The sequence below is a fragment of the Oncorhynchus mykiss genome, chromosome 7 (genome assembly GCF_057628025.1).
Source record: "Oncorhynchus mykiss isolate SJ-2025 chromosome 7, ASM5762802v1, whole genome shotgun sequence".
Classification (NCBI taxonomy): Eukaryota; Metazoa; Chordata; class Actinopteri; order Salmoniformes; family Salmonidae; genus Oncorhynchus; species Oncorhynchus mykiss.
The window spans coordinates 43,163,314-43,176,178 of NC_143028.1; the positions used below are offsets into that span (position 1 = coordinate 43,163,314).

General features: G+C 42.0%; 1 protein-coding gene across 1 annotated transcript; it reads left to right on the forward strand.

Moving 5' to 3' along the window:
- Positions 1–10,564: 10,564 nt before the first annotated feature.
- Positions 10,565–12,568, forward strand: LOC149982549 (uncharacterized). Its single transcript, XM_090242314.1, has 2 exons — positions 10,565–11,741; positions 12,086–12,568. The coding sequence occupies exons 1-2, from the start codon at positions 10,665–10,667 to the stop codon at positions 12,443–12,445; spliced, it is 1,437 nt and encodes a 478-aa protein (XP_090098440.1). The 5' UTR covers positions 10,565–10,664; the 3' UTR covers positions 12,446–12,568.
- The last annotated feature ends 297 nt before the right edge of the window (positions 12,569–12,865 follow it).

The following is a 12,865-nucleotide window of genomic DNA, read 5'->3' on the forward strand; positions in this document are numbered from 1 at the left end:
TCTTTGTATACAAGTGGAAACCTTAACAATAACAAGTCTTGGCATCCATGCATGGGTGCAGATGTAAGCTACTGACTGCAGATGCATGCATAACGCTAATGGCATGTCCTGTACTGTCTGAGAAAGTGTGTGTGGGCAGAGGAAGCATGATGTGACTCAAAATGAGAAGCTCTTGTCACCTCTCTCGAATGTGTTTGTGGGCTTCATCATGATTGGGTTTTCACCATGCAGAGAATGTAGCATCTGCAGCTAAATGTGAATCAGATCAGGCAATCATCACTTTTTAGTCTGTAGAATGAGAGAGTAGAGCTGAATAGAATGTAATATCAGAATATAAAGAGAGGAGAACAAAGGAGAGTAAAAGAAGGAACATGTATTTTAGTGTCATGAGTTCAAAACGATGTCTGTTCTGAATGTATCTCGGTCTAAATGCTGATCTTTTTAACTGTTGAATAGAAAGTAATTATGGCTGTTCATTTTCTAACGTTACTGTCATTCACACTGTCTGGCGTTCTGTTCATTGGATCAGATGTATTCGGTGTCTCAAAGGTATGCAGCAGCGAGAGAATTAAGAAAAGACTGTTGGTGTTGACAGTAATAGAGTGATAGACATGTGAGAATTGGCTGTGGGAATTTTCAACAACTGAGAATTGCAATAACTGTGAAGCCAACGGATGCACACTACATTACCAAAAGTACGTGGACACCTGCTTGTCGAAAATCTCATTCAAAAACCATGGGAATGAATGTGGAGTTGGTCCCCCCCCCTTTTTTTGTTATAACAGCCTCAACCCTTCTGGGAAGGCTTTCCAGTAGATGTTGGAACATTGCTGCAGGGACTTGCTTCCATTCAGCCACAAGAGCATTAGTGAGGACGGGCACTGATGTTGGGCGAACACGCCTGACTCACAGTCCGTGTTCCAACTCCTCCCAAAGGTGTTCGATGGGTTTGAGGTCAGGGCTCTGTGCAGGCCAGTCAAGTTCTTCCACATCGATCTTGACAAACCATTTCTTTATGGACTTCACTTTGTGCACTTGGGCATTGTCATGCTGGAACAGGAAAGGGCCTTCCTCAAACTATTGCCACAAAGTTGGAAGCACAGAATCATCTAGAATGTCGTTATATGCTGTAGAGTTAAGATTTCCCTTCACTGGAACTAAGGGGCCTAGCCCAAACCATGAAAATCAGCCCCAGACCATTATTCCTCCACCACCAAAATTTACAGTTAGCACTATGTATTGGGGCAGGTAGCGTTCTCCTGGCATCCGCCAAACCCAGATTTGTCCATCAGACAACCTGTCTCCTCCCCTTTATCTACACTTATTGAAGTGGATTTAACAAGTGACATCAATAAGGGATCATAGCTTTCACCTGGATTCACCGGGTCTCTCTTTGTCATGGAAAGAGCCGGTGTTCCTAATGTTTTGTACACTCAGTGTATAGTCCATAGGAAAGTTTTGCATTCCACCTGGTTGAACACTCAAGAAAGCTAAAGGTGTGTAATGCCCGGAACATTCAAAGCTATAGTTTCCCGCCTTCACCAGAGTGCCACGCCCATCAGGCAGCTATACCCCAACTATCAGCTGACGAGTCTCACAGCAGTCTTATGTCTATCTATAGAGAGAGAGAGAGGTAGGGAGAGAGGGGTAGGGAGGGAGAGAGAGATAGATAGAAAGAGAAGGAAATAGGGAAAGAGAAAAGGAGATAGGGAAAGAGTCGGAAACCAGAGAGAAGATAGAGAGAAAGAATGGTTGTTAAAGGGAGAGAAGAAGATGGAGATGCAAATAAATTCATTAAAAATCCTACAATGTGATTTTCTGGATTTGATTTTTTTTCTCTCATTTTATCTGTCATAGTTGAAGTGTACCTATGATGAAAACAGGCCTCTCTCATCTTTTTAAGTGGGAGAACTTGCACAATTGGTGGCTGACTAAATACTTTTTTGCCCCACTGTATTTAATTTCATGCATAACAGTTGCATTTTCATCAACATTTATGATGAGTATTTCTGTATATTGACGTGGCTCTCTGCACTTTCACCGGATGTTTTGGAGGCAAAACATAACAACGCGCCAATGTAAACAGAGATTTTTGGATATAGATATGAACTTTATCAAACAAAACATACATGTATTCTGTAACATGAAGTCCTATGAGTGCCATCTGATGAAGATAATCAAAGGTTAGTGATTCATTTTATCTCTATTTCAGCTTTTTGTTGCTCGTCTATTTGGCTGAAAAAAATGGCTGTGTTTTTTTGTGACTAGGTACTGACCTAAGATAATCGCATGGTATGCTTTTGTCGTAAAGCCTTTTTGAAATCGGACACTGTGGTGGGACTAACAACAAGTTTATATTTCAAATGGTGTATAATACATGTATGTTTGAGTAATTTTAATTATGAAATTTCTGTTTGAATTTGGCACCCTGCACTTTCACTGGATGTTGGTCAGGTGGGACGTTAGTGTCCCACGTACCCTAGAGAGGTTACTCAGCTTCTTGATATGCCACACCTGTCAGGTGGATGGATTATCTTAGCAAAGGATAATCGCTCACTAACAGGGATGTAAACAAATTTGTTGAGAAAATTTGAGAGAAATAAGCTTTTTGTGCGTATAGAGCATTTCTGGGATATTTTATTTCAGCTCATGAAATATGGGACTAACACTTCACATGTTGCGTTTATATGTTTGTTCAGTGTATTTAAAGTCATGTTCTCAGAACATTAAGAAAACTTTCCATAAAAAACACAAGAAAACCTTAGTAACGTTCAAAGAAGGTTCTAAGAATGTTATTTAAAAATATAAACATTCTGTTCTCAGCGCAAACAAAACTCTCTCTAGCCTCTATCTTGTTAAGTGTGTTCAGGTGTGTTGGCCGCACTAACTAATCTCACACACCTGATCTTAATGACTGCTTGTTTCCTTTGAAATGGAGTCTGTTTGAATATTATGAAAATAAACAGCTTTGTATGAGTTTAAAAAAAACATTATTTAATTACCTTCAAGTAACCTAGAATTTCCATTCTCAGAATGTTAATTTAACCTCCCAAGAAAATGTTTAGGGAACCATAATAAAGCGTTCTCAGATGCATGCTCTATAGAGGTCACGCCCCTCTATAATAAAACATTCTCAGATGCATGCTCTATAGAGGTCACGCCCCTCTATAATAAAACATTCTCAGATGCATGCTCTATTTTTCCTCCCACTCTCTTTTACCGAGATGCATGCTCTATTTTCCCTCCCACTCTCTTTTACCGAGGGGTTAAAGAGGGTGGGAGGATAAATAGAGCATGCATCTGTCTGATAGACACAGTGACGCTGTCTGGATGTTCATTCACTCTGCAACATGCTTTACTAAGGACTCATACCTTCACCAGAAGAGAGAGGTAAGGCATCAAGTATTCGCATGTGTATGTGATAATAATCATGTGTGAATGTGTGTGGGAGGAAGGTATTCATGTTAACATCGCCCTTGTCGTCGTTAGATATACATGCTATTTATTTTATCTTTTGCCTGAAGTGTTACATTTACACCAAGTGGTAAAAACTTAACAGCAATACTGTATCGCATCGGTGATGAAATGCATCTACTGTAACTCATCTAGATCATTAGGGTTCACATCAATAAGAATTTACATATTGTGATATTATATGTTTTGTGGTGTAACTTTAGTAGCTTGGCAATGTTTTGTTTGTGACAAAAGATCTCTGCACATATATAATGATAACCATTAAACATTAAATGTCAGGACTTTCATACCAATTACTATTCCACTAATAGTAACACAGTTGAGTACATACAGCACAGTTGTCCCCCACAATGAAATCGGGGAAGGAACTGTGCATTTGTATGTTTGTATATTAGTTACACGCAATATCTCAGACAGCACTGGCCCGATTTGCATTACACTTGTGTGAGTGATGCTTCTTGCCATAGAGATCCGGCATTTACAAAATGACACTGATTGGCCAGATTGTGGAGCTATGACAAGAGACTGAAAATACAAACTTTGAAAGGTCACACCCCTCACCCCGTTCGACTTTAAGTCATGAAATGATGTAGATAGGTCGCTCTCCTCACGAGGAACTAATTTGCCTCAGTGACCCATAAGGTCCACCATGATAGATTTCCCGCCATTTATCATTTTATGAAAAACACTTAAAACGCTACTCTTCTGGCACCGAATGACCGATCTTCATGAAACTTGATATGTGGCATCTTTGGACAAAGGTCTCTCAATTAGGGCTGATGCGGTGACCGTATTCACAGGGGTCACGAGTCATGAAGGCATTCAAATGACACGTTACCTTTTAGTCAGGGTAATTAGACTTCTCCCAGATCTGATGCTGTTGATGGCCATAAGTAGCCTACCCAACTTTATAACTGCTTGGTACTCAGAACTCTATTGTCCCTGTAATCAAATCAAATCCAATTTTGTTTTATTAGTCACATGCTCCGAATTACAGTGAAATGCTTACTCATGAGCCCCTAACCAACAATGCAGTTTAAAAAAAATACGAATAAGAATAAGAAATAAAAGTAACAAGTAATTAAGAGCAGCAGTAAAATAACAATAGTTAAACTACATAAAGGGCTCTGACTATATAATCACTCTGACATCAATGCAAATGTAATAGAAAATCTAATCAAACACTTCATGAGAGCCCATGAACTCATGTTGCGCATAATTTCTATAAGCTATGCAATTGTGTGAGAAAAGACAGCGACGGCCTCTATTAAAAAGAGGAGGATCCCTTCATCTTTCTATATGCTTGGTCTAATATATTTATTTCTAACCTTTTTCTAATATTTAGCACATTGCTTATCTTTAAAACAAGAGTATATCCTACCTGGCTGGAATGAAAATGAACCATGGGAAAAGCATCCTTCGTTCACTATTTAAGTGCATAGATGACATGTATTTTTTTTCTGCTGTCCTTGTTTCGAGACAGATGCATGATAATGGTCCATTCTAAATCAAAACAAATTTCACATGTACAGTGCCTTGCGAAAGTAATCGGCCCCCTTGAACTTTGCAACCTTTTGCCACATTTCAGGCTTCAAACATAAAGATATAAAACTCTATTTTTTGTGAAGAATCAACAACAAGAGGGACACAATCATGAAGTGGAACGACATTTATTGGATATTTCAAACTTTTTTAACAAATCAAAAACTGAAAAATTGGGCGTGCAAAATTATTCAGCCCCTTTACTTTCAGTGCAGCAAACTCTCTCCAGAAGTTCAGTGAGGATCTCTGAATGATCCAATGTTGACCTAAATGACTAATGATGATAAATACAATCCACCTGTGTGTAATCAAGTCTCCGTATAAATGCACCTGCACTGTGATAGTCTCAGAGGTCCGTCAAAAGCGCAGAGAGCATCATGAAGAACAAGGAACACACCAGGCAGGTCCGAGATACTGTTGTGAAGAAGTTTAAAGCCGGATTTGGATACAAAAAGATTTCCCAAGCTTTAAACATCCCAAGGAGCACTGTGCAAGTGATAATATTGAAATGGAAGGAGTATCAGACCACTGCAAATCTACCAAGACCTGGCCGTCCCTCTAAACTTTCAGCTCATACAAGGAGAAGACTGATCAGAGATGCAGCCAAGAGGCCCATGATCACTCTGGATGAACTGCAGAGATCTACAGCTGAGGTGGGAGACTCTGTCCATAGGACAACAATCAGTCGTATATTGCACAAATCTGGCCTTTATGGAAGAGTGGCAAGAAGAAAGCCATTTCTTAAAGATATCCATAAAAAGTGTCGTTTAAAGTTTGCCACAAGCCACCTGGGAGACACACCAAACATGTGGAAGAAGGTGCTCTGGTCAGATGAAACCAAAATTGAACTTTTTGGCAACAATGCAAAACGTTATGTTTGGCGTAAAAGCAACACAGCTCATCACCCTGAACACACCCTCCCCACTGTCAAACATGGTGGTGGCAGCATCATGGTTTGGGCCTGCTTTTCTTCAGCAGGGACAGGGAAGATGGTTAAAATTGATGGGAAGATGGATGGAGCCAAATACAGGACCATTCTGGAAGAAAACCTGATGGAGTCTGCAAAAGACCTGAGACTGGGACGGAGATTTGTCTTCCAACAAGACAATGATGCAAAACATAAAGCAAAATCTACAATGGAATGGTTCAAAAATAAACATATCCAGGTGTTAGAATGGCCAAGTCAAAGTCCAGACCTGAATCCAATCGAGAATCTGTGGAAAGAACTGAAAACTGCTGTTCACAAATGCTCTCCATCCAACCTCACTGAGCTCGAGCTGTTTTGCAAGGAGGAATGGGAAAAAATTTCAGTCTCTCGATGTGCAAAACTGATAGAGACATACCCCAAGCGACTTACAGCTGTAATCACAGCAAAAGGTGGCGCTACAAAGTATTAACTTAAGGGGGCTGAATAATTTTGCACGCCCAATTTTTCTGTTTTTGATTTGTTAAAAAAGTTTGAAATATCCAATAAATGTCGTTCCACTTCATGATTGTGTCCCACTTGTTGTTGATTCTTCACAAAAAAATAGTTATTTAGTATATGTAAAGACAAGATTAAATCAAGGATAGTCTGATGGTTGATAATATTAGCCTATCACTTGTGAATTATATATTGTCACTTGTGAATGATGCCCAGCATGAGGCAAGAAACTATGCCCTTTTTTTGCACACCTCATGTAGCCTAGCCCATATGTTTTGATAAGGTTTGCATCACAACTAAAGTGGCCAAAAAACATCTTAAAATTAAGTACATTAATCTGCTTTACAAGGGGTGTAGAGCCTACATAAGCAGTGTGTGAGTTTCAAGTTTGAGGAAGGTAATTTTCACCATAGAAATGCACCTTAATAATACATGCATTATATGCATAATCCCATTTGTGGTCACTTTGTTAATGGTGTTGTCCCACTAATGGAACATTCGTACTTATAGCCTACTGCCATGTGTGCATTCCTTCCCTTATAATGTGAAGAAATAGACTAATAGTTTAGCAACATTTTAAGACAAACAAATCTAATCTGTTGAGTCAACCACATTGCGTAAAAAAGTTTTTTGAAACTAGTGGTTGTATTAATTTGGGTTCTATCATATCCCCAACTGTCCCAGACTATGTTTGGAATATTCATTTCTCACACAGAATAGAATAGGTCAACTTTTGTACTATGGGGGATATTAGATTGACATAAACTAGTGCTTGTGATGTTCTTTAGGCCTACTCATCTTGTTGGCTGACGAAAAGTAAATGTGGACAATAGCTTCAATATGCACCTTGGAATTGGATAAAGACGCAGGCAGTTGCGTCCCCGATGTGTCTGTCTTCACTTGTAGCCTGTGAGAAAGACCCGATCACGTGATGGAGAGCCATGTGAGTGAGAGATGCTTTGGAACGCGCAGCACTCAGGGAGAAGGTGACAACGCAGCACTCCGGGCCAAGGACACAACGGCCACTGGCCGTAAAAGGCATGGATTATTTTAGGGTGCATTACGGCCACACAAAGGGGATGCTGCCGTGAAGTGCTTGTCAAATTGTGAATGCGATGGCGCAGTGGTTAAGGGCTCTGTACTGCAGTGCCAGCTGTGCCACCAGAGACTCTGGGTTCGTGCCCAGGCTCTGTCGTAACCGGCCGCGACCGGGAGGTCCGTGGGGCGACACACAATTGGCCTAGCGTTGTCCGGGTTAGGGAGGGGTTGGCCGACTCCTGTGGCGGGCCGGGCGCAGTGCGCGCTAATCAAGGTTGCCAGATGCACGGTGTTTCCTCCGACACATTGGTGCGGCTGGTTCCGGGTTGTATGCGCGCTGTGTTAAGAAGCAGTGCAGCTTGGTTGGGTTGTGTATCGGAGGATGCATGACTTTCAACCTTTGTCTCTCCCGAGCCCGTACGGGAGTTGTAGCGATGAGGCAAGGTAGTAGCTACTAAAAACAATTGGATACCATGAAATTGGGGAGAAAACGGGGTAAAATTCTAAAAATATATATAAAAAATATATATATTAAATTGTGAATGAGAGACTGATGAAGTGTGTTCAGCCTGGACCAAAAAACAAAGCAGATCTCATGCCTTTCAAGCAACTTTTTTCACATCATTATTAGAGTCGCATCATGCAGCCTTACAATGTATTAAAAATCAAAACATATAGCCCAACGTTTGTAGAACAACTAAAGTTACATTAATAACTCTAAATTAAGCATATACCTATTTTTTTGTTAACCGCTCAACACAGAATAGCCACATGTGCGCACTCCCTCAAATCGTTTGGAGAAAATATTGTTTCTATTTTATTCAGCTTTGTTCAATTGTATTCTTCATACTATAAAATAATATAAAAATAATGCCACGGAATCTATTCCATGTATGTTGATCATTAGCTAGGAATGAAAGATATTACTCGAAGTGGATTAATTTTTATCAGATTATCTAATTGATGCATGAGGTTTTCATAACAATTATATTTATCACCCAGCTAGCACATAACATTCTCAGAACCTCCTTAGTACTTGGTGAGAGCGTGGTTGTCCTATGGTTATTTTGCATACAACCTTCCCAAAATGTTCTGGGAATGGTGAGGGATAGTTGCTTGGCTTTGGAACATTTTCAGCACATTTAAGGAACTTGTTCTAGGAACGTTCTCTGACTGGTTTGACATAAAAACCACAAGAAAGCTGTAACGTTCAAAGAACGTTCTAAGAATGTTATTGAAAAACGTAAACATTCTGTTCTCAGCATCAACAAAACTCTCTCAATCCTCTATCTTGTTAAGTGTGTTCAGGTGTGCAGGCCACGCTCACTAATTGGCCACACCTGACCTTAATGAGTGCTTGTTTCCTTTGAAATGGGGTCTGTTTGAATAGACTAAAATGAACAGCTTTGTATGAGTTTAAAAAAAACATGTCACGCTAGAAATGTGTTTGCGCGATTAATGCCTAAGCAAAATCATTTCCATGTGTCTTATCTGTGCTTGGAGGTCCAAACAGTTAAACTAAGCTAGCAGTCTTAACATTCATTGAAAGTTTTAACAAAGTTATTCAAAAACTTCCACATAACCTATCATTTCAGTTTTCAGAACTTTAAAACGTTCATGGAACCATAGTAAAACGTTCTTAGAATCAAATCCAATTCTAGTAGTCACATGCGCCAAATACAACAGTGAAGTGCTTACTTACGAGCCCCTAACCAACTGTGCGGTTTCAAAAAATATGCATAAGAATAAGAAATAAAAGTAACAAGTAATTAAGAACAGCAGTAAAAAATAACGATGTATACAGGGGGGTGCCGGTGCAGAGTCATTGTGCGGGGGCACTGGTTAGATGAGGTAGTATGTACATGTAGGTAGAGTCAATTAAAGTGACTATGCATAGATGACAACAGAGAGTGGCAGCGATGTGGAGAGGGGAGGGAAGGGAGTGCAATGCAAATAGTCTGGGTAGCCATTTAACTAGATGTTCAGGAGTCCTATGGCTTGGGGGTAGAAGCTGTTTAGAAGCCTCGTGGACCTAAACTTGGTGCTCCGGTAGCACTTGCCGTGTGGTAACAGAGAGAACAGTCTATGACTAGGGTGGCTGGAGTCTTTGGCAATTTGTAGGGCCTTCCTCTGACACCGCCTGGTATAAAGGTCCTGGATGGCATGAAACTTGGCCCTAGTGATGTATTGGGCTGTTCGCACTACCCTCTATAGTGCCTTGCGGACGGAGGCAGAGCAGTTGCCATACCAGGAAGTGGTGCAACCAGTCAGGATGCTCTTGATGGTGCAACTGTAGAACCTTTTGAGGATCTGAGGATAATCAACCTCCCTGCAACCTAAAACCTCCCTACAACCTAAAAATGTACGTTTCCAGAACAAGCCCATTTTTCACTTCCGTTCTTAGAACATTTCAAAGACGTTCAATTTTACTTATCAGGAAATGTATGGCTTCATGCCCAGAACCGAATGTCCCGGCAGGGCAGTGTTGGAAAGCACAGCACCCTTATCTACCCTTTTCTCACAGTATGCACATATACAGTAATACACTGATTAACCATAGTAACGTCTTCTGAGGGAAATCTGGTAAAATGTAAGTGTTCTACTGATCCAGACTTCAGCTGTCAATCACACTCTCAATGCAGCAGTCTATGGTTTGAAAGGCTCCAATTTTGAGGCAATGGAGAAATTAGTGATGAGACTTTAAGGTTCATAGTTACCATCTGTTACTCCACAGGGGTCTAAGAGAGCGAGGGAGAAAGGGCAGAGAAAGTCTCTGTCTATCACTAATGAAGTAGAAGTTAGAGGGATAAGAGAGAGAGAGGTGTTATGAGTACATAGTGAAGTATGGTTTATGAAATCATCAAAAGCCATGTGACTAGAAGCTGAGAATCCTGTTATATGAGGCTATAAAATGTATAAAATTATCTTAGTGCTTTTGACATAAATGATATGGACATTTAAGAATTGGTTCAATTATAACATATGTCAATACATTCCTGTCTTTTTTCAGACTGGAGCATTGAGACTGAGACCCCTTGTGACCTCTCTGTCAGTGATGCTTCACCAGGGAGTGACAGAATCCCTTAGCCGGCCTCTTTCACAGGAGGCTTATTTGACTTAACCTTTCCACAACAACCTGTAGGCCGGAGAAGAGAAGTGACAGTATATGTGACAACTGGGTGAACCAATGAGCACCACACCAACCCCAGACCCAGACAGAGAGAGCCTCCCACCCAAAAAGAGGGACCCCAGACCAGGCCTCTCAGAGCAGCTTGCTGCTGTCACATTCAAGGTCCCCTTCCCCTACAAGAGCCATAATGTAGTCAAGCCCTCCCACTCAAATCTGCTCCCACCTACACATGCATCTGTTCCCCCGCTATACCAGCCCTGGACCCAGTCCCCCACCACAGCCTCCACCACCAGAGCCAACCATCTCTCCTCTCCTATCAGGGATAGCCATGGTTGGGCTGAGTGGAGGGAGCACTATTACAGAGGTTGGGCTGCAGTCCCGCCAGGCCGGCATATTCCCTACATTTTCAATCACCGCTCCACATATCCCTCAGAACACCCACGCCGCCACTCTATCTGCAGAAATATGGCCCAGCCTACAGAGGAGCCCAGTGGGGAGGATGGAGGGTACAGTTGGCACTTTAATAAAAAAATGAGGGAGAAGTTAAGTCTACACACCGAACAGCAAAACAGACAGAGGGGCCTGTATATGAGAAGAGAGAAACAGGGAGTAAACCAGCCACAGAGCCACAGCTCAGAGGCAGGTTCTGCCCCCCTGAACACTGCTCTTTCTCCTACTGCCTCCAAGGACCTACACCACCACCCTGAACTGGTCTACACACACCACTCCACAGCCCCCAAGTATCCTGATTCAGGGCAAAGTCCTTCGGCGTTTGCAGAAGAATCTCCCATAAGACCGTCACTTACTGTTCAGTCAACAGAGAAAAACTGGACTGTGGGAGTAACAGAAAAAGTAGACGTGTCTACCCTTCTCTCCACCCATCATTCTTCTTACCCCTCCACCTCTTCTGACCAGCTGCCCTGGTTGCTCCCTCACTTTGCGGCAGGCTCTCTAATCGAGCTCAGAGACGGGCGACTGAGGAGGGTGGAGGATTTGCAGACAGAAGACTTCCTGATCGACGCAGAGGCCTGTCCAGCGCTACATCTGAGCTGCTGTACTGTGCAGCACATCTCCCCCTCCACAGACCCCTCCCTCTCCCGCCTCCTCATCCTCCTACATGAAGAACATTCTCAGGTGAGCTGGTCCTGATCCTGCTGAGTCTACTACATCATTACATCACACAAGATCATAACAGGGTCAGCGTGTTTTTGGTCCGTGTGTTTTTGGCTTCTTACATTTCCATAATTTATAACATGGAATTCAATATACAAGATATCATACATATTTGCAAATAGTACACTTTTTGATTCGTCTACATCATAAAGGTAAATAAAATGCTAATGATTTACATTCCTAAAGTATCCCTCATCATGACACGATGCAAGGATTGATGCCAATCCCCAATTGCAGAACCCTACCACCACTTAGAGGACAAAGAGAGGTACTGCATTGTCATGACTAACTATCTCTCATCACAGGAGCTTCTGGATGTGTATGTGGAGTACCCGTTCTTTGTGTGCGGACGTGGCTGGTCCTCTTGCTGCCCCCCGAGAACAGCCCGTCTGTGTGGACTCCGCTGCCATCAGCTCAGTGTTGGTGATGTCTGCCTGGCTCTTATACCTACATCACCCTCTGCCACCCAGCCCCAGGAGCCTGGCACCCCAGCCCGAGGGAGACATGGAGGGCCTAAGACCCTACAAATGTCCTTTCCTCATTCTCCCCTTCCCGCTGCTCCAGACACGCCAATAAAAGGGCAGGGAGGGGGGCTGGGCCCAGCACGGAAGAGGCATTTGTCAGCCCCTGAGCTGCGTGGCCCAGGCACCAACTGCCCTTACTGACAATGATAAACACCGTTGCCATTATGGAGAGGGAGCCAACAAAGCCAAGCCAAGCCTAACTTTTGTTTTATTATCTTTATCTCAACCTCACATTCTTTCCATCCCTTTCTTCGTGACTGTCTCTGTTTTGTATAAAGAATAATTATGATAAAGTAGGAAAGAAATGTACATTTGACTCAGGATTCTGTACGGATAGTAAGCAAAGGACAATTGCAGGTACTGGTGTAAAAGCCGTGGATTATCAGAGATGTGAGAGACAGAATATGTCAGGCACAACATATTACCTTTAGCCTACTTTAGAATTTTATCAATTAGATCATTCAGGGGGGATATATTTTATTATTCGCTACCTCCTATATAAACCATTTTAAGTGACAACAGTTTTGTATGTAGAACAGTGAATGTTGTAGTGTCTCAGTG

Excerpts from the sequence above, each read along its gene's own strand:
- LOC149982549 (XM_090242314.1), top strand. The coding sequence starts at position 10,665 with ATGAGCACCACACCAACCCCAGACCCAGACAGAGAGAGCCTCCCACCC. Across the intron at positions 11,742-12,085 it reads TACATGAAGAACATTCTCAG|GAGCTTCTGGATGTGTATGT; the intron begins GTGAGCTGGTCC and ends CTCTCATCACAG.